Raw genomic sequence first — 27,492 nt, forward strand, 5'->3', positions numbered from 1 at the left:
CCATAGGGGTGACCACTACAAGAGGAGGGACTTTGCTTGATCGTGTCCTCTTGGCTGCCCATCAACTTATCACTGACCTAGGCCAGCTGGAAATAACATTTGAACAGCCTGCTTTACTGAGAAATAATGGTAAGTAAATTAGTTTTGTTTTTTGTTTTTAAGTGAAAGAAGATTTTGAAATATTCATTTAACGTTAAGTTCATTCAGGTAAAAAACAAAAGAACCTCTTGCATTAAGCCGTAAAGTTTTAAATAAAATCTAATTACTTAAGAATAACAGGCCTGTGAAATATTTCCTGGAACTTAGTTATTTGACGTATTACAAAATATCATTTAACAACACCTGCAGCTGTGAATGTGTTTCTCACCAACTCCTTTAACACCTGACTGTTTTTAAATTTTACCAGGTGACGGAATTATTCTTGAGGTGTTAATATTTTGTTAACCTAAATTCTTCGGTGTATGTTAAGACACAACTGCCTGATTGTATTAGATGCAAAGTAATAAATTCTTTTTTACCAGAAGAATGGGAGATCTGTATTTTATTTTCAAATCTTACTTTTTACATAAAGTGAAACTTCTGAAATAAATTAACGGTGCATCCCCACCAATAAACGTGAATTATTTCGACATGTTGACTCACTTACTTTGTTTGGCAGAATATCCTAACGTAACTTTTAGAAATGTAGGTTTTTATTGTGCTCTTAGTAAATATATTAACATTTGTTTGTATTACAGTTCTTATATTTAACAACTTGTTATCTCTAGATACTAATATTTTCCCTCAAAATTTAAGTTAGTTAGATATTGACCTAGTGAGTTAGAGGTTTTAATTACAGTATGTTAATTAGAAACAATTAAGTTTGAATATACTTTTTCCTTTGGTCTGATCATCAAGGCACTTGTCTCGCAATCTAAAATTCATGGTTTCCAACCCCATCACCATACACCTGCCTTTTCAGTTGTGGAGCATTGTAATGTAACAATAAATCCTACTTTTCGTTGGGCTAAGAGGTGACAGAGAGATTGTGTTGATTAGCTGTCTTTCATATAATCTATTGCTTTAAAATTAGGGATGGTTATTTAGTATAACCCTCAAGTAGCTGTGTGCAAAGTTGAACATGGAAAATAATCCAATAGCATGTAACAAAACCTGTGGAGGAGAAAATCTTATGAAACTATTTTTAAATATACGTTGATAGTTTTAAAGTAGTATCAGTAATGATAATTTGAAAGACTTCAGTGTAATATTTTCACTGTCATAAATGTTCTACATAAATTATATTCGCAACTGTTCTTCTACTGTTTTATTGTCATGGTGGACGTAGCACAGGCGACAACAACAACAGTTTTAATCTTCAACTGTTTCGTAATTTAGTGAAGCCTTTAAAAACGTGTGCTTTCTTTTGTGCTACTCTTGTGTTACAGAATTTTTTACAATGTTTCATCTCAGTAGCTTCTGAACAAAATGACGATTTTTCTTCTCACAGAACCAGTGCAGAAAAACATACAGTGGGTCAGCACCATGCTTCATTGTCTTGTAAACAGTGTCACTTGCTACATTATCTGCCTCAAGAACCATGCAACACCTGGTGGCTGTACTCAGGACAAAGACAGATACTTTGACAGCATCACCCATCGGATTTACGAAGCTCAGGGAAAGATTGCTAATGCCGTGGCGTTCATTCTTCAGGTAATACACACCAGGTGTACTGTATCATTGAAATATGGAAAAGTCAAATATAATGGTGTTGATTGTTATAAACAATACACATGAAAGACTTGCATTGTACCTGTTTTACACGAACACTTACTGTTAATTTTGCTGTCTAGGTTGGTTCCATTTCAACAGTTTGTTTCCAGGGTCTTTTCCAGTTCCAAAATCCTTTAGTATGATTTTATTGGTGTTAAAACTTGAATGCTTATGAGTAAAATAGGGTTAGGTATGATATAGGTCAGCATGCTGTGTTGTGGATTGGTTAGGTGTGATATAGGTCAGCATGCTGTGTTGTGGATTGGTTAGGTATGATATTGGTCAGCATGCTGTGTTGTGGATTGTTTAGGTATGATATAGGTCAGCATGCTGTGTTGTGGATTGGTTAGGTATGATATAGGTCAGCATGTTGTGTTGTAGATTGGTTAGGTATGATATAGGTCAGCATGCTGTGTTGTGGATTGGTTAGGTATGATATAGGTCAGCATGCTGTGTTATGGATTGGTTAGGTATGATATAGGTTAGCATGCAGTGTTGGGGATTGGTTAGGTATGATATAGGTCAGCGTGCTGTGTTGTGGATTGGTTAGGTGTGATATAGGTCAGCGTGCTGTGTTGTGGATTGGTTAGGTGTGATATAGGTCAGCATGCTGTGTTGTGGATTGGTTAGGTATGATATAGGTCAGCATGTTGTGTTGTAGATTGGTTAGGTATGATATAGGTCAGCATGCTGTGTTGTGGATTGGTTAGGTATGATATTGGTCAGCATGTTGTGTTGTGGATTGGTTAGGTATGATATAGGTCAGCATGCTGTGTTGTGGATTGGTTAGGTATGATATTGGTCAGCATGCTGTGTTGTGGATTGGAAGTTCGAAGTTATTAACTGCATTTCCATGATTTATCGACTTAACCTGTGAGGGACGTTACAAGTAATAGTCAGATTAATAGACTTAACCTGTGAGGGACGTTACAAGTAATAGTCAGATTAATAGACTTAACCTGTGAGGGACGTTACAAGTAATAGTCAGATTAATAGACTTAACCTGTGAGGGACGTTACAAGTAATAGTCAGATTAATAGACTTAACCTGTGAGGGACGTTAGAAGTAATAGTCAGATTAATAGACTTAACCTGTGAGGGACGTTACAAGTAATAGTCAGATTAATAGACTTAACCTGTGAGGGACGTTACAAGTAATAGTCAGATTAATAGACTTAACCTGTGAGGGACGTTACAAGTAATAGTCAGATTAATAGACTTAACCTGTGAGGGACGTTACAAGTAATAGTCAGATTAATAGACTTAACCTGTGAGGGACGTTACAAGTAATAGTCAGATTAATAGACTTAACCTGTGAGGGACGTTACAAGTAATAGTCAGATTAATAGACTTAACCTGTGAGGGACGTTACAAGTAATAGTCAGATTAATAGACTTAACCTGTGAGGGACGTTACAAGTAATAGTCAAATGTCTTTTTCATTTTCCACGTGACAGCATACTGGCTGACATCTGTAGCTCTGTATTGAAGATGGGCATGACTGGAAGGTAAGGTCTGACTTGGCTGCTTAGACCTTAAATTGCATGTTATGCTATTCCAGTTGAAAATAATAGCTGATAGTTTTTGTGTTTTTCAGGGTATTGAAAAAGACATAGACAGTCTTATTTTGCAGTGGGTTTCTCAAGCACAACGCAGCACAGGACGACTAATAGTAGTATTGGGTGAAGTCTGTGCTTTTGTAAAGGACAACCCAACATGGACTATTTTGTCAGAGGTAAGTATATATACTCCACCTGGTGGTAGAGATAAATCTTTCCTAGGAAGAGAATCAGTAACACATGAACCAAAACAGAAGTTTTCACGTGTCTTGTGAGTTTCAATGTCTTGTAAGTTTGTATGTTACTTTCACTAACATTTTTGCTTAAAATGTATAGTTTATAAAATTTATTTTTTAATACTTACTATTTACTGTCATGGTTAATTTTACACTCTTAGTAAAATGTTACTGAGTTGTAGTTCTGGACTATGTATACAGGTAACTTATTTTAACTGGAAGGTAATGTTAATATGATACAGTTTACTTCTGCAACACTTCATAGTCCATAGACAATAAAAAAACTCCAGAACTTTCACACCTCTACCTTAAAATTGATGAAGGACAGCTTTGTATCAAAACGAAAGATAAAGGACAACTTTGTATCAAAACGAAAGATAAAGGACAACTTTGTATCAAAACGATAGATAAAGAACAGCTTTGTATCAAAACGATAGATAAAGAACAGCTTTGTATCAAAATGATTGATAAAGGACAGCTTTGTATTAAAATGACTGATGAAGGACAGCTTTGTATCAAAACGATTGATGAAGGACAGCTTTGTATCAAAAAGATTGATGAAGGACAGCTTTGTATCAAAACGATTGATGAAGGACAGCTTTGTATCAAAACGATTGATGAAGGACAGCTTTGTATCAAAACGATTGATGAAGGACAGCTTTGTATCAAAACGATTGATGAAGGACAGCTTTGTATCAAAACGATTGATGAAGGACAGCTTTGTATCAAAACGATTGATGAAGGACAGCTTTGTATCAAAACGATTGATGAAGGACAGCTTTGTATCAAAATGAAGGATGAAGGACAGCTTTGTATCAAAATGATTGATGAAGGACAGCTTTGTATCAAAATGATTGATGAAGGACAGCTTTGTATCAAAATGAAGGATAAAGGACAGCTTTGTATCAAAATGAAGGATGAAGGACAGCTTTGTATCAAAATGAAGGATGAAGGACAGCTTTGTATCCAAATGAAGGATAAAGGACAGCTTTGTATCCAAATGAAGGATAAAGGACAGCTTTGTATCAAAACAATTGATGAAGGACAGCTTTGTATCAAAACAATTGATGAAGGACAGCTTTGTATCAAAATGATTGATGAAGGACAGCTTTGTATTAACATGACTGTGAAAAATGTTCTTTACAAAATAGAACTTATTTTCTTACTATTAAATCAGTGAGTGAATTTGAATAAAACAGTTGTATTCTTGACTTATTGTAAAGTCAAACTTCAGAATATAAGAATGGTGAAACATTTGTTATAACATGGAACAAAACTGTATGTTCAACATTTGTTATAACATGGAACAAAACTGTATGTTCAACATTTGTTATAACATGGAACAAAACTGTATGTTCAACATTTGTTGTAACATGTGGAACAAAACTGTATGTTCAACATTTCTTATAACGTGGAACAACACTGTATGATCAACATTTGTTATAACACGTGGAACAAAATTGTATCTTCAACATTTGTTATAACGTGGAACAACACTGTATGTTCAACATTTGTTATAACGTGGAACAACACTGTATGTTCAACATTTGTTATAACGTGGAACAAAACTGTATGTTCAACATTTGTTATAACACGTGGAACAAAACTGTATGTTCAACATTTGTTATAACGTGGAACAAAACTGTATGTTCAACATTTGTTATAACGTGGAATAAAACTGTATGTTCAACATTTGTTATAACATGTGGAACAAAACTGTATGTTCAACATTTGTTATAACATGTGGAACAAAACTGTATGTTCAACATTTGTTATAACGTGGAACAAAACTGTATGTTCAACATTTGTTATAACGTGGAACAAAACTGTATGTTCAACATTTGTTATAACGTGGAACAAAACTGTATGTTCAACATTTGTTATAACATGTGGAACAAAACTGTTTGTTCAACATTTGTTATAACGTGGAACAAAACTGTATGTTCAACATTTGTTATAACGTGGAACAAAACTGTATGTTCAACATTTGTTATAACGTGGAACAAAACTGTATGTTCAACATTTGTTATAACACGTGGAACAAAACTGTATGTTCAACATTTGTTATAACGTGGAACAAAACTGTTTGTTCAACATTTGTTATAACATGTGGAACAAAAATGTATGTTCAACATTTGTTATAACATGTGGAACAAAACTGTTTGTTCAACATTTGTTATAACATGTGGAACAAAACTGTTTGTTCAACATTTGTTATAACATGTGGAACAAAACTGTTTGTTCAACATTTGTTATAACATGTGGAACAAAACTGTATGTTCAACATTTGTTTTGTTATCAACATTTGTTATAACGTGGAACAAAACTGTATGTTCAACATTTGTTATAACATGTGGAACAAAACTGTATGTTCAACATTTGTTATAACATGTGGCACAAAACTGTTTGTTCAACATTTGTTATAACGTGGAACAAAACTGTTTGTTCAACATTTGTTATAACGTGGAACAAAACTGTATGTTCAACATTTGTTATAACATGTGGAACAAAACTGTATGTTCTCTACATTTTTTTTCAGGTAGATAAATTGGTTTGTAACAACTTGATGAAAGGAGTGGTTTCTCTCGTTTCCCATGTTGTCCAGCAGACATTTGACAAAACTCGTGACTCTGAGAGTCATGTTCAAGCATTAGCCGATGACAGTTTTTTTGGAGCTATTAAGGTGAGAAGTTCATTGTGTTAGCATGTGAAATGTAATGAACAAAATTAAAAGAATGGTTTGATGAAGAATTTTTTTGTATGTTTATAAAAAAAAAATTTGACATGCATATGAGCATTTTGAGTTAAATGGTATTCCAACCAGTTACTATAATTATAATTGTCACACATGTGCAGAATATATTTTGTTTTCTACATTAATTAGCCCGATTATAACCACACTTTATTAGAGTGTCAGTCAGATCATGCAGGTGGGTGAGTATTAGCCAGCTGAATTTCTTCTAGTTTCTAAGTTCAACATCAGGCATGGCTTGTGGAACAAGTAGGTAGACCTTGTGTTGCTTTACCTAAAATTAAGTAAATATTTACCTAATAAACAAAAAATTGGTATGTTTCAGAAATTGAAATAAACTGACACTTGCATGTTCACTTCACAGGGTACTTCAATTCTGGAAGACTTTTCCAAAATTCTATATCATAATGTACAAGGGACAAACATACCATTTCATGGATGTAACTTAATATTTCATTTCAGGTTGTTTTTATCTCTCTTATGGATTCTAATTATACTAATTGGATCAAAATGTTTATACTTTCAAAAATTAGTTTTACAAATTTTGTATTAGTGGCAGACATTTCATGTTTTTTTGTTTCTAAAATCCAGGAAACTGAGGCTTAAGACACTCAATTTTTTAAAAAAATTATGTTTAATGTAATAAACACAGTTGAAACAAAATTTGTCACTGAATGGAGTCGTCACTGTAACGTACAACAGATTTCGACAAACCACTTTTACAAGTCTCATTTTAAACATGTTAGCCTTGTTCTTACTTTTAATGAAGAAATTTCGATGGTTAGGTCTAGCAAGGATTTTTAAAAATATTTTCATTGTTTCTTTAGTGGTTAAATACACACTGATTAATATCTTTCAGGAGTCCTGGAGTATTCTTCGAGCAAGCCAAGAGGCAATGGCTGCTATTAAACTGTTTTTAGGGAAATACCAAGTTTGTCAGGTAATAATAACTTTCAAACTTTTACTGATTAACAAGTCTCATTTAAGTAACAAGAAACCTTTCATACACATGCCCTTTAAGTTAGTTTTATACTTAGCAAAAAATTATAAGGAATTGTAATAGCTTAAGAAATAAGAAAAGAAAGGACCTTGTACTGATTAGTTTTGTGTCGAACCTCTGTTTTTCTTGAATGTGGCTATTTGTTCAAAGTGTTTCATCACTACTGTACATTATAAAATAGTTCATATCAAAATACAAAATACCGGTTGGCTTAAATTCACTTACATTTAAATGATGCTGGCTCTAGTTTATAAGAGTTTTGCTTTTTGTGTAATCAAACTATGTCGCAAATCTTTTTCTAAATTATTGTGTTCTCAACAAGTTAAATATCTGTTTTATTGTTAAAACAAGTTAAATATCTGTTTTTTAGTTAAAACAAGTTAAATATCTGTTTTATAGTTAAAACAAGTTAAATATCTGTCTTATAGTTAAAACAAGTTAAATATCTGTCTTATAGTTAAAACAAGTTAAGTATCTGTTTTATAGTTAAAACAAGTTAAATATCTGTTTTATAGTTAAAACAAGTTAAATATCTGTTTTATAGTTAAAACAAGTTAAATATATGTTTTACAGTTAAAACAAGTTAAATATCTGTTTTATAGTTAAAACAAGTTAAATATCTGTTTTATAGTTAAAACAAGTTAAATATCTGTTTTACAGTTAAAACAAGTTAAATATATGTTTTACAGTTAAAACAAGTTAAATATATGTTTTACAGTTAAAACAAGTTAAATATATGTTTTACAGTTAAAACAAGTTAAATATATGTTTTACAGTTAAAACAAGTTAAATATCTGTTTTATAGTTAAAACAAGTTAAACAGTGCAGTCACTCATGCTTCAGTACTACATTACGTTAGACAACGTTCACTTGGGTTACAATTCCCTTTTCTGGACTGAATTTCAAAACTAGACTTGTTCAATCTTATCCAGATTTCATCTTCAACCTGTTCTATTTTTAATCTCTAAAAGTGATTTTCTTAAAATCATTTCTGTAATGAATCTACTTCTGATTTCAAGGTAATTTGTTACAGAGATGCCACTTTTTCTTAATAACGTTTAAAATAATTGGTGTTTGTAGATAGTGTTAGTACTAGTTGAGTATGATACTAGGATATCACAACTAACACTTCATCACATTTGTTTCACTTTGTATGTTAAACAGCAGTATGTCTTGTATGTTAAACAGTAGTATGTCTTGTATGTTAAACAGTAGTATGTCTTGTATGTTAAACAGCAGTATGTTTTGTATGTTAAACAGTAGTATGTTTTGTATGTTAAACAGTAGTATGTTTTGTATGTTAAACAGCAGTATGTCTTGTATGTTAAACAGTAGTATGTCTTGTATGTTAAACAGTAGTATGTCTTGTATGTTAAACAGTAGTATGTCTTGTATGTTAAACAGTAGTATGTCTTGTATATTAAACAGTAGTATGTGTTGTATGTTAAACAGTAGTATGTCTTGTATGTTAAACAGTAGTATGTCTTGTATATTAAACAGTAGTATGTGTTGTATGTTAAACAGTAGTATGTCTTGTATGTTAAACAACAGTGTTTTGTATATTAAACAGTAGTATGTCTTGTATGTTAAACAGTAGTATGTCTTGTATGTTAAACAGTAGTATGTTTTGTATATTAAACAGTAGTATGTTTTGTATATTAAACAGTAGTATGTCTTGTATGTTAAACAGTAGTATGTCTTGTATGATAAACAACAGTGTTTTGTATATTAAACAGTAGTATGTCTTGTATGTTAAACAGTAGTATGTCTTGTATGTTAAACAGTAGTATGTTTTGTATATTAAACAGTAGTATGTCTTGTATGTTAAACAGTAGTATGTCTTGTATGTTAAACAGTAGTATGTCTTGTATGTTAAACAGCAGTATGTTTTGTATGTTAAACAGTAGTATGTTTTGTATGTTAAACAGTAGTATGTTTTGTATGTTAAACAGCAGTATGTCTTGTATGTTAAACAGTAGTATGTCTTGTATGTTAAACAGTAGTATGTCTTGTATGTTAAACAGTAGTATGTCTTGTATGTTAAACAGTAGTATGTCTTGTATATTAAACAGTAGTATGTGTTGTATGTTAAACAGTAGTATGTCTTGTATGTTAAACAACAGTGTTTTGTATATTAAACAGTAGTATGTCTTGTATGTTAAACAGTAGTATGTCTTGTATGTTAAACAGTAGTATGTTTTGTATATTAAACAGTAGTATGTCTTGTATGTTAAACAGTAGTATGTCTTGTATGTTAAACAGTAGTATGTCTTGTATGTTAAACAGCAGTATGTTTTGTATGTTAAACAGTAGTATGTTTTGTATGTTAAACAGTAGTATGTTTTGTATGTTAAACAGCAGTATGTCTTGTATATTAAACATCAGTATGTCTTGTATATTAAACATCAGTATGTCTTGTATATTAAACAGTAGTATGTTTTGTATGTTAAACAGTAGTATGTCTTGTATGTTAAACAGTAGTATGTCTTGTATGTTAAAGAGTAGTATGTCTTGTATATTAAACAGTAGTATGTGTTGTATGTTAAACAGTAGTATGTCTTGTATGTTAAACAACAGTGTTTTGTATATTAAACAGTAGTATGTCTTGTATGTTAAACAGTAGTATGTCTTGTATGTTAAACAGTAGTATGTTTTGTATATTAAACAGTAGTATGTCTTGTATGTTAAACAGTAGTATGTTTTGTATATTAAACAGTAGTATGTCTTGTATGTTAAACAGTAGTATGTCTTGTATGTTAAACAGTAGTATGTCTTGTATGTTAAACAGCAGTATGTTTTGTATGTTAAACAGTAGTATGTTTTGTATGTTAAACAGTAGTATGTTTTGTATGTTAAACAGCAGTATGTCTTGTATATTAAACATCAGTATGTCTTGTATATTAAACATCAGTATGTCTTGTATATTAAACAGTAGTATGTTTTGTATGTTAAACAGTAGTATGTCTTGTATATTAAACAGCAGTATGTTTTGTATGTTAAACAGTAGTATGTTTTGTATATTAAACAGTAGTATGTCTTGTATTTTAAACAGTAGTATGTTTTGTATGTTAAACAGCAGTATGTCTTGTATATTAAACAGCAGTATGTTTTGTATGTTAAACAGTAGTATGTTTTGTATATTAAACAGCAGTATGTCTTGTATGTTAAACAGCAGTATGTTTTGTATGTTAAACAGCAGTATGTTTTGTATGTTAAACAGCAGTATGTTTTGTATGTTAAACAGCAGTATGTTTTGTATGTTAAACAGCAGTATGTTTTGTATGTTAAACAGTAGTATGTCTTGTATGTTAAACAGCAGTATGTTTTGTATGTTAAACAACAGTATGTCTTGTATATTAAACAGTAGTATACTGTCTTTTAATCTGTCATTCTGAACAAACTTTTTATGAAGATAGAATTTTACAGAAGTAATAAAATAAATTTGTGATTAATTACATGATGATTTCTAGGTCACAGTTCACTAGTTGAGAATGTTAATTTGTATTTTATCCATAACTTAATTAAATATATAAACTTGAACTTGTTGTCTAAATTTGTTATTTTTTGTTTTCTTTAGTTACATGAATAATTTTGAATTAGTAAAATGATTTGTTCTAAATAATGTTAATATCAAAACTCATGATCTGAATTTAGTTTTCTCATTGCTTTAACAGCCTGATGATGTGTGCAAGACACTTTGTTCTAACGACAGTATCGAGGAGTTAAAGGAGTTCTACATCACATGTGTGGAATCAGTAGAAAGCCTGTATAAACTGAACGTTCAGCTTGTCCAGTTTATTAACATAATGGAGAACTTGGTCACAGGTATTGTGTATATGGTGTTGTAATACCATAAAATCAGAAGATAAAACACTAATATTTAGTTGTTTGCTGGGTTCAGGTTTAATGAAAATAGTCGTCACTTGCCAGCTGTATCGGGGCTGTTCACATTTCAGTGTCATTGGCTATTATTGTTTGTTAACAGTGAGGCACATTCAGTTCTATTCACTGTTATTGTTTATAAACAGTGCGACACATTCAGTTCTATTCATTGTTACTGTTTATAAACAGTGCGACACATTCAGTTCTATTCACTGTTATTGTTTGTAAACAGTGCGACACGTTCAGTTCTATTCACTGTTATTGTTTGTAAACAGTGCAACACATTCATTGTTTACCATGAATGTCACAAGTTCTGTGTTTTCAGTATGAAACCAGCCTGATATTGTAGCTTAACAATGAACTAAAATAATTGTAAAAGATAAAGGTTAAACTATATTCACACTTATCTAGAACACAATTCGAAAAGAAATGTTTATGCTTGAAAGTAAAGTGAATGTTAATATTATAGAGTTTCAAACAGAAGTTTTTTGATTAAGTAGCAGCGATTCCCTGGTTGTGTTGACTTCTAATATTTCATCTTAAGAAGGTTGGACCGTTCTGAAATCATCATTTCAAATTGTTTCTCAACATTTTAACAAGTGTAATGTGGGGGTAACTCACTGAACTGGCATTTTTATACATGCTACATGGATATATAGTTCTGTCCCATCAAACTGGTGGTTCTACAAGTAAAGTAATGTTTGAATATCAGGTGTGTTTGAAGTAAGTTCTCTAAGAATGTTCTGATAAAGGAATAAATGAAAGAGTTGTATTGTAAATGCAGTTCTAAAATTTACGAACATGACATCTGGTTTCATTGTTTTCAGTGATGTTTTTGTGCTATTTTTATGTAGAGAAAAATAAAACCATGTGTTGTATTGTAAAAATGATTATAGTTAGAGCTACAATATCTTTTTTAAAGTGAATTGACCCATTAAATTAGAAATAGTGACATGAGCTGAATGTAACTGTTACTTTGGATTGTGGTAAACTGAAGCAAAGGACACCAAAATTTAGAACATATCATTGAAAATGTTTAATAAGTGTTTGAGGAACTAATTAATAAACAAATTAATAAAACGAACATTTTTTTTTGTTGACAAATTTAAAAGGACCTGAAGACTTACTGATAAGAAAACAGTTACAGTCTTTGGCCGGGAGTCTCCTGAAGTCCCTGACTGATTTAATGAGTAAGAAATCTTCGAGTGACACTGGTGACTTTTCTAGTACGACCAACAATGATGGCAGCAGTTCCATTCATGCTACAGAAGTGGACGTAAGGTTGAAGGCTGCACATTATGATGCTGCCACATCACTGAAGAAACTACAGGATTCTCTGAACCAGTAAGAGAACATGTCTGATACCTAAAATAGTGTAAGAGTATAATATTTTTGTATGAAATAAAGAAAATAATATGTACTGAAGGCAAGTATCAGTTATTTAATATTTCAGGTAACTCGTCCAAAGTGTGGCTTGTTCCCCATAACACAATTAATACGTTTTCGTGAAGGTTTTACGCTAACATTAATATACGATTTGCTGCTTTCTTTCTGTTTAAATCAAGTGTCATAGTTTAACAAATTCAGTTCCATTTGGATAAGGTGTTTCTTCCTTCTTTTTGTTAACTTTTAATGCTATTAAAATGCTATTCCTTTTAATCCAAGGAAGATACGGTTGGACGTTGCCTATCCAGTTTTTATCCTTTGCCAAACCTCACATTTCATATACTAATGTAAAACTTACACATGAAAGTCAAAAACTAAAATGAAGTACAATTAAAGGTAAATGTAATAATGATAATGTTCTGGTGATTAAAATTATTCTAATGCATCAGTAATAAATACAAAACATCTTGAACAAAATGTTCATGTGAATGTCTCATAATAACTCCATCATGTTATTTATTAATTCACATGTAATATTTGCTTCGTTCTTATCCTGTAGTTTACCTGCTGCTGTGAAGTCTGTTTAAGACTTACTTAACGGTTTTGATACTTTTGGGTACATGTGCTTAAACTGTTTCAGTGTTTCCCTTTGAAAGTTTGTTGGTTGAATGTAATATTAGAAATAATAAAATTCAGTTATGTTTACTGAAAGTTCAAAAATGTATTTGACTAAAGACTGTTGTAGACTGTGTAAGGTTTAGGACAGTGTTCATTGGGTCAAGTTGACTTAGTTGTCTCTGTGAAATATTGCTGAAACATGGTGGTACTTTGAGGTTGGTGAGTGTATTTCTGAAACGTGTAAAAGGCATACCTAACCAGAATGCCAACAAACAAATACAAACATTGCCTCTCAGATTTTGTACTTATGAGGTGAAACTCGTATTGGGAAGACCAGTAGAATATTAGAGAAATAATAAAGGAACAGCCCACGACTTCTTACCACAGCACAGCTACAACCCTGAGCAAATCATCAACTGGAACCAGCAACAAATGCTTGATCACATCATTGGAAGACCAGGAAATAAAAAGAAGCCTTTAACGTAAACCATCCCTGAACTGTATTACAGATGTTTCGATCTAACGTGAACTGTTTTCCCACAATAATGAATATAACAAACTATGATTGCACATGACTCCTGAATATAACAAACTATGACTGCACATGACTCCTGAATATAACAAACTATGATTGCACATGACTCCCGTTAACTTCATGCTTCAATAATGAATATAACAAACTATGACTGCACATGACTCCCGTTAACTTCATGCTTCAATAATGAATATAACAAACTATGATTGCACATGACTCCTGTTAACTTCATGCTTTTTATTCAAGATTCTCTGCTTTAGTTGCTTTCTTTAATGTTTCAATGTCTTTTTACACATTTTAGAATTCCACTCACAAATCTTTAAGTTACAGCTGTGTTTCAACAATATGCATGCATGATCTGTGTAATAGGTCAATTTATTATCCAAGAACTTCCAAGGTAAATGCAGTCCACAGTAGCATCCAATCAAGTACAGTTTTCTTTCAATAAAGTTTACCTCAAACAAATTCATAAGACGTTCTTAACACTTTGTTTGCTCCAGAGCGACTCCTCGTAAGGGTATTCTCAAGTCTCCAAAAGCAGCAGCAAGAGTAACATTGTCTTCCACTTTAAATGAAAAGAACTCTAACCAAGAAAGATTAGACTCAAATGATAGTTCTGTTAAAGCACGGTAGGAATAATAATTGTTTTATGCTATTTCTTAAAAAAACATTACAAGTTTTGAAATGTTGATCAATTTTATGTTAGAAGGTACTAATACTTGAAGATAATATTTCAAGATACTAATACTTGAAAATAATTGAATATAATAATATTTGAAGATACTAATACTTGAATATACTAACATTTAAAGATACTAATACTTGAATATACTAACATTTAAAGATACTAATACTTGAATATACTAACATTTAAAGATACTAATATTTGAATATAATAATATTTGAAGATACTAATACTTGAATATACTAACATTTAAAGATACTAATACTTGAATATACTAACATTTAAAGATACTAATACTTGAATATACTAACATTTAAAGATACTAATACTTGAATATATTAACATTTAAAGATACTAATACTTGAATATACTAACATTTAAAGATACTAATATTTGAATATAATAACATTTAAAGATACTAATATTTGAATATAATAATATTTGAAGATACTAATACTTGAATATACTAACATTTGAAGATACTAATACTTGAATATGCTAACATTTGAAGATACTAATATTCATGTTTTTATTCCAGTTTTATAAAAATTCAGTTATGTTTTTTCATTTAAATGATGGCTGATTTCTTATGAAACTTAAGTCAGTAGTATTTTCTTAATAACATTTGTCCTGGAGTTTGCCCGAGGTCTTTAAAAACAGTCTTATTGAGATATTTGATTATAGTTTTCTTTTTACATGAACTCCAAACAATATGAAACTACTTGAAAACACATTTTACTGAAACTATTTGTACAAATAAGACCTATTTATTGTTTAGAATGATAGAAATTTCAGTCTTAAAGAAATGTGTAATTTTCAAATGTAATTTAATGTATTTTATAGCCAACATTTGAATTTTGGAAACATTGGAGGTGGAGAACTGAGTCGTCACGTTCACTTCACTGACTCCGCTTTAAAGAACGAATCATCCTGTCTCCTTGAATCTACGTGCAGTACTATTAGTTGTTTGGAGAAAGCTCTGGAGAGGCTACCAATGTCGGAGAGCTTGTCATCACAGAATACAAGTGCAAATCTCTCGAACTGCACTGTTAGTGACATCCATTCTACGGGTGGCAGTAGTGTATTCAGTCAGTTGTCATTTCTTAGTGAACTATCTGAGAAAGAGGTCATTGATCTGTAACCTTCTATCTTTCATTATTAATTTTCAATTAGGATAAGAAATTCTGCCCTAAAGTGTGCCAATATAAAAAAATTATTTTGTAAATTTCATTAATATAAAACTGATTAAGATAGTTATTTTGAGTTATGTAAAAAACTAAGCTTTTCAGTTTGATTTTGATGTCATTACATATTCAAAGATTTAGCTCTCACTTTTAGACTCTCAATTACGTTTTTGTATATGCTTTATTTTCAGAATGTTTACTGTTAATACAGTGATCTATTGTGTGTATTTTCAGTAGTTTCTCCTTTAAAATATTGATTTTATCTTCAGCATCTCTCTTATTGTCATCTTCAACATCAGGCCTTTCATTTTTGCTAGTTATATTTTCAGTATTTCTATCTTTGGATTTTTTCATCTTCAGTAACCCTAAGTTTACTGACTTTTATCTGCAATTTTTATATTTGATATACGTTATTTTTACACATGTACATTCTAAACTTTATAATATTTTTCAACTTTATTGGTATTTGCTAGTTATGGCCACATTTTTAAAGTCTACATTGATAGAAGGATGCATGTGGAACCTCTTAAAGATGGCAGGTTCTCTATTTAATGATTTTTAGGTTTGTCATTAATTATAAGTGTTAACTGATTACTCTAATGAATATCATTTTATTGATTAATTTCTTAATATCCATACTTTCTCCTTATTTGCAATCATTCTGAGAACCATCAAGAAATTTGTGGCTATCTGAGAAGCTAGCATTACTTTTAGGAAATAGTCATTTCAATGTGAAAATCTGTGATTATTTATGATTATAATCACTATAAATATAAATTACTATAAATATTTCTTGGTCCCTTTTTTTTTTCCCCACCTCAAGATCGTAAAAGTTTTGTATGTTTGTAATTTACCAATGTCTAGCTTTCAAAAGAGAAAAATCTAAGGTTTATTGTTTGTTAAAAATTTGAATTAGATGCCAATAGCCCATAACAGAAGTTTTCTAAGGTGCAAACTGATGGTGAAAATATGAACTAAAAGTTTGTGTTGAAAAGGTTGTTACTCACTAATGCAGTAACATAGTTCACAAGTAGATCACAGAAGAAATTGTAAAAGCATGTAGTAGGCTGTAAATATTGTAATGTTTTTACAGAACGTTGCATGTTTGGCTGTAATTATTCATCAAAATGATAAAAACTTGCTATCACATAATGCATTTCAGACACAAAGCTTCCACAAAAATACGATTAAAAAATATATATTTTGCTTAGCATTTGTCAGATTTTTGTAATAGTTTGAGATTGTGGCAGGTACAAGTAGTTTAGTATTTTTCTGAAACAATTGTGTTCTTAAAAAATAAAAACAAAATATTTTCTTCATATTATTAGCTTCTAATAACATTATTTGATTTTATTATACATTTATATATATATATATTAGTTTGTTGGTTGAAAACTAACAAAAGTTTTGAACTGAAGATACTGTAAATTATACAAACTCAAAATTATCTATCAAAGAACAAATTTTTTATGCTTATAGCTTTTCATCACATTGTATAAAATTTTTTTCATCAATAAAACATTCTCTTGAATTTTTTTACATGAAATGTGAGAACTTGGAATTTTTCCATAAGAAGCACATTTTTAACAATCAGTGACACTGAAGAACTGTTACTAAATTTTTTATGTTCACAGCACAATGGTCGTCTCCTTAGTGTGCCAAGCTGTGGTTATAGGTTCATCATATGTGATAGTTATATATCTCACTATTCTGTTGAACGAGTGAAGTTTTAGAGGGAAGGACAAGCCAGCCATGGCCGTCTTGTTAATGTGCCAAGCTGTAGTTATAGGTTCATCATAAGTGATAGTTATATATCTCACTATTCTGTAGAACGAGTGGAGTTGTAAGTGGTTGTACAACTGCTCTCCATCCCATCACTTAAATTACAGATAGCTTTGAAGCCTGCTCCATCCCATCACTTAAATTACAGATAGCTTTGAAGCCTGCTCCATCCCATCACTTAAATTACAGATAGCTTTGAAGCCTGCTCCATCCCATCACTTAAATTACAGATAGCTTTGAAGCCTGCTCCATCCCATCACTTAAATTACAGATAGCTTTGAAGCCTGCTCCATCCCATCACTTAAATTACAGATAGCTTTGAAGCCTGCTCCATCCCATCACTTAAATTACAGATAGCTTAGAAGCCTGCTCCATCCCATCACTTAAATTACAGATAGCTATGAAGCCCAGTTATAATTTATTTCAGTTTAAAACATGTTGCATCACTACTTCTGTCAGAAGTGAATATAAAATCAGTTTATTTATTTACCCAAGTTGATAATTTTACTTGTTAAATATCGAATGAATGAGGGGCTAGCTTCTCTCACAGAAAATCACATACATGTTTAATCTTTTTATTCAAGAAATTAATTAATTGTGTTGAAAAACATAGTTATGTTTTAGTTTAAAATTTTAGGGTAAGTACATAAACATGAATACACAATATTTAGATACTAAAATGAAACTGTTGACTTAGAATAAAGGGAGCTGTGGTAGAAGATTCCTCATGTGATTGGTTTACAAATCTCAGGCCTGCTTGTAACTGGTCAGTTGTCACATGCTATGTTATTAACTAACAACCTGATAAGTATTACATTAATACAGGTACAAACAATAGTGGTTATAATTAACAGATAAATATTACATTAATACAGGTACAAACAATAGTGGTTGTAATTAACTGATAAGTATTACATTAATACAGGTATAAACAATAGTAGTTATAATTAACTGATAAATACTACATTAATACAGGAACAAACAATAGTAGTTATAATTAACAAATAAATACTTCATTAATACAGGTACAAACAATAGTAGTTATAATTAACAGATAAATACTACATAAATACAGGTATAAACAATAGTAGTTATAATTAACTGATAAATACTACATTAATACAGGAACAAACAATAGTAGTTATAATTAACTGATAAATACTACATTAATACAGGAACAAACAATAGTAGTTATAATTAACTGATAAATACTACATTAATACAGGAACAAACAATAGTGGTTATAATTAACAGATAAATACTACATTAATACAGGTACAAACAATAGTAGTTGTAATTAACTTATAAATATTACATTATTACAGGTACAAACAATAGTGGTTATAATTAACAGATAAATACTACATTAATACAGGTAGAGACAATAGTGGTTATAATTAACAGATAAATACTACTTTAATGCAGGAACAAACAATAGTGGTAAAAATTAACAGATAAATACTATATTAATACAGGTACAAACAATAGTGGTTATAATTAACAGATAAATACTACATAAATACAGGTAGAAACAATAGTAGTTATAATTAACTGATAAATACTACATTAATACAGGTACAAACAATAGTAGTTATAATTAACAGATAAATACTACATTAATACAGGTACAAACAATAGTAGTTATAATTAACTAATAAATACTACATTAATACAGGTACAAACAATAGTAGTTATAATTAACTGATAAATACTACATTAATACAGGAACAAACAATAGTAGTTATAATTAACTGATAAATACTACATTAATACAGGAACAAACAATAGTAGTTATAATTAACTGATAAATACTACATTAATACAGGTACAAACAATAGTAGTTATAATTAACAAATAAATACTTCATTAATACAGGTACAAACAATAGTAGTTATAATTAACAGATAAATACTACATAAATACAGGTATAAACAATAGTAGTTATAATTAACAGATAAATACTACATAAATACAGGTATAAACAATAGTAGTTATAATTAACTAATAAATACTACATAAATACAGGTATAAACAATAGTAGTTATAATTAACAGATAAATACTACATAAATACAGGTATAAACAATAGTAGTTATAATTAACAGATAAATACTACATAAATACAGGTATAAACAATAGTAGTTATAATTAACTAATAAATACTACATTAATACAGGTACAAACAATAGTAGTTATAATTAACTGATAAATACTACATTAATACAGGAACAAACAATAGTAGTTATAATTAACTGATAAATACTACATTAATACAGGAACAAACAATAGTAGTTATAATTCACAGATAAATACTACATTAATACATATAGAGACAACAGTGGTTATAATTAAGTGATAAATACTACATTAATACAGGTACAAACAACAGTCGTTATAATTAACAGATAAATACCACATTAATACAGGTACAAACAATAGTAGTTATAATTAACAGATAAATACTACATAAATACAGGTATAAACAATAGTAGTTATAATTAACTGATAAATACTACATAAATACAGGTATAAACAATAGTAGTTATAATTAACTGATAAATACTACATAAATACAGGTATAAACAATAGTAGTTTATAGACAAGTGTTACAAAATATGAAACCTTTGTTAAGAAGACATTCCTTGTGTTGGGGTGAATAGTTGTTTGACATCTGGTGTAACTTCAGATAGGAAACTACAATTATTATACTTCAATGATGACAGTCGAGAAAGGTAAAGTGACTTAGTTCTTTATGACCGTTACAACCGATGGTTAAGCCTACTTCGTCCTTATTAGCGTACTTCATGTAGCACGTGCTCACTGCTTCTTTGTACCAAATATCCGCGGATTTGCATTCAGGTGTCAGTAGGCAACGTCTTGGACATTCTTCGATGTCAGTAACAGAGAAGGCTATAAAGTCGTAACCATGAAGACACGCATTAGGTGTGACCATGAAGTGAGCTGTTGATAAACAAGTAATGTTAGTAAAAGTTATTTTTACTGCTAGTAATACATTTGACGACCACAGCACTGTGGAAAATGTATAAGATTATATAACTGAAACTAACTTTAGTTGGCGTGTGTGACCCTAAGAACTAGGGTTTGATACTCGCGGTGGGCACACACAGATACCCCATTGTTTAACTATTTATTTAATAGATAACCAACAGTTGACACATACTAATTTACCTACAATTTGTCAGTAAAGATATTTTAAAAAAATAACGATAGTAAATACTTGATGTAGGATCTGTTGATGGTTAACCTAAAGCAGTGGTTCTTAACCCTTCTCATCGTCTTACCCTCTGAGACTCTCCTGGGTATTACAGTGACCCCTATAATAATTTTTGTAATAGTGAACTTTGCGTAAAGGTAAAATAAAACGAAACTATATAAAGATCCTAATTTATTGAAAATGTTACAAATAAATGACCTTGAGAAATGCTACAAGTGCTAAACAAATGTAAAATCCATGGAATTACTGAACAGCATATAAAACCTACATATTCACTCAGTGTAAGGGTTGATATATAATGAGAAGATATACTAAATATGATGGAAATTTTGATATTTAAATTTTAAGTTTGATGTATTAATATTATATATAAAAACATTTAGGTAATTCTAAACGTTGTGCTATATGAAAATTTTTACTCAAAATTAGACGGGTGGTTGCGCAACAAGCATCTCGACGCGGTTCAACTGCCGCTCTTCAGCGTGTTTCTCATTGGTGGGCAGTTACAGGCGCTTGCCACAAAAACTACAAACTGCTCCGTGATTTCCCCACTAATTCTCAAACCTTTCGTGACCCGCGAAAAACTTCGAACGATCCCCAGATAAAGAACCACCGATCTAATGGAACAACACATTATGAAACTTAAACAATGAGATATTTAGAAATATTCATTATTATCACGGCGTATCGAAGCTTTTCAGTGGGTAAGAAGTGTTCAGAAACTTTAGTTGTGACGACTGTTGTTTTATCACCTGACAGAACAAGTTACCTTTAGAGATGTAATACAAAATATACCTTGTGGCTTAATTACCTGACAGAACAGTGGTAACCTCTGTAGATGTCGTATTACGTAAAGATTTCCTTTATATAGAGCTTATTAAAATCGTTTAATCTCTACATCACATACGAACTGTGTTTTGTAAAAAGTCACGTGCTAATTAGACAAGGAATGACGTTGTAAGACAACCGTTTTTGTTCGTAGTAAGAAAATTTTAATTTTTTGACAGATGTTATTCAATCACTGAGATAATATTCGTGATAAATCGCAGTTTGTCTGTGTATAATTTGTGAAAATATAGTTCTGACAAACAACTTTAAACGATTGTTTATGGAGCATAAGTCTTTAACAGTGCTAAATACCAGTTTCTGAAATCCTGTAAGGCCCGACATGGCCATGCGTGTTAAGGCGTGCGACTCGTAACCTGAGGGTCGCCAAACATGTTTGCCCTTTCAGCCGTGGGGGCGTTATAATGTAACGGTCAATCCCACTATTCGTTGGTAAAAGAGTAGCCCAAGAGTTGGCGGTGGGTGGTGATGACTAGTTGCCTTCACTCTAGTCTTACACTGCTAAATTAGGGACGGTTAGCACAGATAACCCTGGAGTAGCTTTGTGCGAAATTCAAAAACAAACAAACAAACAAATCCTGTAAAACATATTACAGAGATCTAAGTTCGATATATTAAAGCAATTTGGAATATGCAAACCAGCAAGACAAACAACAGCAAATGTAGAGTCACGGTGAAATATAATTTATCAATACTACATTATGACTCACATTTTATAGGTAGTATGGAACAACCAAAAGTTGATCGTTTTCGAGAAGGGCATGAAAAAGCGCTTTCCGACACAAAATATTCATACGTTCATATTGTAAAAACGTGCTTAGATCTGAGATTTCTCTCTTTTACTTTATAGCATTGGAAAACAAAGGTATATGGATTAACTTGAGGTACCAGAACCATCCAGAAAGATATCTGCAGAGAGTCGTACCGTTACCATGGAAAGCAATTTTAAAATATTGAAATAACAATTGAGAATCAAGAAATTTAAAGGTCAGTGGTAAAAGCCATCTACTTATATTAGGTACAGTACACAACATAATTAAAAATATTTCTCTTCAATAATAAGACTAACATGGTATGGGTTCACCATGATAAAGCTTTTACTTGCATCATCTGTTCAACCTTCGCATCTTACAAGCAGCTGGAGAATGAAAAGGGGGTTTGTACTATTCTGTAAGTAGACATACCAAGTTAACACATGAACTTCTTTCAGATCAGCCTATTGAAATGAACAGTGGGAAACAGTTGTCGTCGTAACTAGATGGATTACGAAAAATTAAAAGGAACAGTTTGCTCTGAAAATGACAGCTTTATGCTGGAGCTTTTTGCGATGATTTGTTTTTGAAATTCGCACAAAGCTACTCGAGGGCTATCTGTGCTAATCCCTAATTTAGCAGTGTAAGACTAGAGGGAAGGCAGCTAATCATCACCACCCACCCCCAACTCTTGGGCTACTCTTTTACCAACGGATAGTGGGATTGACCGTCACATTATAACGCCCCCACGGCTGAAAGGGCGAGCATGTTGGGCGCGACGGGGGTTCGAACCTCCGACCCTCAGATTACAAGTCGCACGCCTTAACACGCTTGGCCATGCCGGTCCCCTTTTGCCATAGAACCTGCACTGCAGGATTATTACCAACATAGTCATGTGACACTCACTGCAGGATTATTACCAACATACTCATGTGACAGATACTGCAGGAACATTACCAACATAGTCATGTGACAGTCACTGCAGTATTATTACCCACATAGTCATGTGACAGTCACTGCAGGATTATTACCAACATAGTCATGCGACAGTCACTGCAGGATTATTACCAACGTACTCATGTGACAGTCACTGCAGGATTATTACCAACATAGTCATGCGACAGTCACTGCAGCATTATTACCAACATAGTCATGTGACAGACACTGCAGGATTATTACCAACATAGTCATGTGACAGTCACTGCAGGATTATTACCAACATAGTCATGCGACAGTCACTGCAGGATTATTACCAACATAGTCATGCGACAATCACTGCAGGATTATTACCAATATAGTCATGCGACAGTCACTGCAGGATTATTACCAACGTACTCATGCGACAGTCACTGCAGGATTATTACCAACATAGTCATGCGAGAGACACTGCAGGATTATTACCAACATAGTCATGTGACAGTCACTGCAGGATTATTACCAACATAGTCATGTGACAGTCACTGCAGGATTATTATCGACATAGTCATGTGACAGTCACTGCAGGATTATTACCAACGTACTCATGCGACAGTCACTGCAGGATTATTACCAACATAGTCATGCGAGAGACACTGCAGGATTATTACCAACATAGTCATGTGACAGTCACTGCAGGATTATTACCAACATAGTCATGTGACAGTCACTGCAGGATTATTACCAACATAGTCATGTGACAGACAATGCAGGATTATTACCAACATAGTCATGTGACAGACACTGCAGGATTATTACCAACATAGTCATGTGACAGTCACTGCAGGATTATTACCAACAGTCATGTGACAGACACTGCAGGATTATTACCAACATAGTCATGTGACAGACACTGCAGGATTATTACCAACATAGTCATGTGACAGTCACTGCAGGTTTATTACCAACGTTGTCATGTGACAGTCACTGCAGGATTATTACCAAGATAGTCATGCGAGAGTCACTGCAGGATTATTACCAAGATAGTCATGCGAGAGTCACTGCAGGATTATTACCAAGATAGTCATGCGACAGTCACTGCAGGATTATTACCAACATAGTCATGCGACAGACATTGCAGGATTATTACCAACATAGTCATGTGACAGTCACTGCAGGATTATTACCAACAGTCATGTGACAGACACTGCAGGATTATTACCAACATAGTCATGTGACAGAGAATAACCGGAAGTAACGATATGAAGTTTCAAAACTGGTTTAGTATAACTTATTCGACCTCTCTGATGAAAAATTATTGAACTGTCTATCGCTAAACATGATTCGGTTTGGTTCTTCAGTTTTGTTTTATGTTGAGCATAGAGTTGTACATTGGGCTGCCTGTGCTGCGCCCACCACGTCTATTACACTATGTAACAAAATTTTTACTTTTTCTTGTTCCTGGACAGAAAGTGCTATTTTCCAGTTGCTTGTGCCTAAAGTAAATGGAAAAGACCTATTTTTCTCTTCAACCTTTGATTTTGTGACCTGGATAATGAAATTTTCAAATCTACCCATTTGCCAGAACATTCCAGGTAGATTCAGTGCTGAGTAGCTGATAGAGAATTTTCTCGAACTTTCTAGAATGTTGTAGAACTTACGAAAAATATCAAGAACCTTTTAGAATTTTCTAGAACATTCCATACTAATATATATACAGGGGCTCACCACTTCAGTTCAGTTTTAGCTGACTTAGTGAACACGTAGACCTACCTGATTTTATCAAAGATGGCATCAAGAAGCTGCAAGCATTCTCCAGACGCATTCACTCGTCAAGATGGACTCTACTTCTGCCACAATGTATCCAGTCTGCGTGAGACAACTGGAATTGCCTGTAACCCCAACGAGTGGTGCCTCTTCACTGATAGCTCATCCAGAAGCCTCAAAGCTGTGCTGCTCCATAACGGGAATAAGTATCCGTCTCTTCTCCTGGCTCATTCGGTGTGAGCCATTAGTGGACCTTCAGAAGGTGTTGTTCCCACCATTGCACATAAAATTGGATCTTATGAAACAATTTGTCGCAGCTCTTGATAAGGAGTCTGCAACCTTCAAGTATCTACGAGACTTCTTCCCTAAGCTGTCTGAGGCAAAGGTCAAAGCTGGTGTCTTCCTTGGACCACAAATAAAAAATATCCTGGAGTGCACAGAATTCCCCAAGAAGCTCAGTAGGAAGGAAAAAAAGCTTGGGACAGCTCTGTCGCAGTGGTTCAGGGCTTCTTGGGCAATCACAAGGCCGAAAATTATGTGGAACTGGTTGAGGCTCTTGTGAAGAACTACAGCAAAATGGGCAGCAGGATGTCCCTGAAAGTCCATATCCTTGATGCTCATCTTGATAAATTCAAGGAGAACATAGGAGTATACTCAGAGGAGCAAGGCGAGCGCTTCCACCAAGATGTACTGGACTTAGAACGCCGCTACCGAGGAGCGTATAACAAACACATAACGGGAGACTATATTTGGGGACTGATACGTGAAAGTGACAGTCGTAAATCTCGAAAAATTACTCACTTCTAAACATTTTTGTGTAGCTTTAGTATAAATACATGTAAATCTTGATTCATATGTTGTTTTATTCAGACCTTATGCAAATGAAAATATGCAAATTTGTCCGTTTTTACATAGAAAATAGGTTAATTTATAAATTTCATTATCCAGGTCACAGAAGCAAAGTTTGAAGGGAATAATGGCCATTTTCTGTACTTTTACAACATAAGTAATTAAGAAATAACACAAACTGTCCAGGAACAAAATTTGTGTTACATAGTGTTATTTGTGTTACATAGTATTATTAGGTTTAACTTGAAATAAACGAAAGGTAAAATTTGAAGAAAAAATAATTCTATAAAATGAGGGAAAATAAATATATCTTATAGAGCTACGTGTTTATGACCTAAGACTTATAAAGCTACGAGGAATATTAAAAGTGAAATATTGGAAAATAAAAACTGAAAACCTTCAGTGTTCTTCTAGGATATTAAATCCGGCTTTAAACTAAATACATAAATAACCAAGAAGATCATACACTCACGTTTCTGGCACCTGTTTCCACACCAACCTTGAACACAGTTACATATAAATCCTTCTGGCCATTCTAAACATGTTCCTCCATTTTCACAGGGCTGGTCTATACAAGTTATCTGTAGAAGAAAATTTGATAAGAATAATTCTACACACAGGAAATATTACAAATTTACCAACTGTGTTTCTAAACGTCACACTGATTCGCCAATGAGAAAGAGACTTATTGTTAAGTCTATCCAGTTTTCTTGACACGATATCTAAATATTGGACGGGTGGATTTTGATGAAATTTATTCAACAGGCACTAAACCTGATTAATCTCTAATGGTCATAGGTCAAGGTCAAAAGGTTATTGGTACATAAAAATTTGTTGTAAAGAGTTTTATTTACAGTTGGTATTGCTAAATTAAGTATCAAAACAGTAGGTATATGCTTCACTGCATGGAATCTGACACCAGATTTTTAAAATATAAGTCCACAAACTCGCCTTTCGCCCACCAGAAGACACGAATCTGGCTTAGTAATTAGGGCGCTGGTCTAGTAATATACGGATCAGAAGTTCGAATCCCGTCAGCGAACATGCTCGCCCTTTCAGCCATGGGGGCAATGTAATGTAACAGTTAATCCCATCTTTCGTTGGTAAAAGGGTGGACCAAGAGTTGACTGTAAGTGACATTGACCAGCTGTCTTCTCACTATTTTATCACTGCTAAATTAGGGACCACCAGCGCAGATCGCCCTGGAATAGCTTTACCCGAAATTCTAAAAAAATAAAATCAAACCGAAGTGCATTAGAAAGGGGAGGAAGACACCCTCTGACCCTCCAGACCCATATCGAGACTCGAGACATCAGAAGGTGAAACTGAAGACGTCACAATTGTATACTAATATCAAAAATCCGTTATCCTGTCCTTTACGAAGTATACGTTCGTTCTTGCTAATTATAAAATATACAGAAAAACAAATATCCAAAATTTCTACAAGCTCTCTTTGGGTTTGATGTTCCATTAGATCCTCAGGTCTCATCTGATTGGAGATGCTAATTTCGGTTCAGATTAGACCCATCCCCTCTGATTCCGCCCTTGCACAAAAACAGTTAACACTATCACGTTATTGGAAGCCACAGTGTAGAGGGAATCTAAAAATCATAAAACTAAATTTTGAGTGGAGGAAACGCTGGAAGGCAGGGCTCTTCTCCAGGTCTCACCGAGGCACAAAAAATTGAAATCAACACACGATGTACCACATTCACCACAAGTAAAAAATTGAAATCAACACACGATGCACCGCATTCACT

General features: G+C 32.5%; 1 protein-coding gene and 1 long non-coding RNA gene across 2 annotated transcripts in view; one reads left to right on the forward strand and one right to left on the reverse strand.

Annotated features, from left to right (window-relative positions):
* The window catches only part of LOC143228729 (uncharacterized), a 101,784-nt gene extending 84,653 nt beyond the window's left edge, over positions 1-17,131 (forward strand). The window contains exons 26-34 of the mRNA XM_076460020.1: positions 7-129; positions 1,490-1,692; positions 3,348-3,485; positions 6,085-6,228; positions 7,157-7,237; positions 10,972-11,122; positions 12,292-12,523; positions 14,219-14,347; positions 15,247-17,131. Coding sequence (XP_076316135.1) covers positions 7-129; positions 1,490-1,692; positions 3,348-3,485; positions 6,085-6,228; positions 7,157-7,237; positions 10,972-11,122; positions 12,292-12,523; positions 14,219-14,347; positions 15,247-15,544 — 1,499 coding nt within the window. The 3' untranslated portion in view covers positions 15,545-17,131. The remainder of the gene's footprint in view (positions 1-6; positions 130-1,489; positions 1,693-3,347; positions 3,486-6,084; positions 6,229-7,156; positions 7,238-10,971; positions 11,123-12,291; positions 12,524-14,218; positions 14,348-15,246) is intronic.
* Positions 16,912-20,715, reverse strand: LOC143228730 (uncharacterized). Its single transcript, XR_013015438.1, has 2 exons — positions 20,671-20,715; positions 16,912-20,329 (listed from the first exon to the last, which is right to left on the reverse strand). It is a non-coding gene; the product is annotated as an uncharacterized LOC143228730 (long non-coding RNA).
* Positions 20,716-27,492: the final 6,777 nt, after the last annotated feature.

The sequence above is a fragment of the Tachypleus tridentatus genome, chromosome 10 (assembly GCF_004210375.1).
Source record: "Tachypleus tridentatus isolate NWPU-2018 chromosome 10, ASM421037v1, whole genome shotgun sequence".
Lineage (NCBI taxonomy): Eukaryota > Metazoa > Arthropoda > Merostomata > Xiphosura > Limulidae > Tachypleus > Tachypleus tridentatus.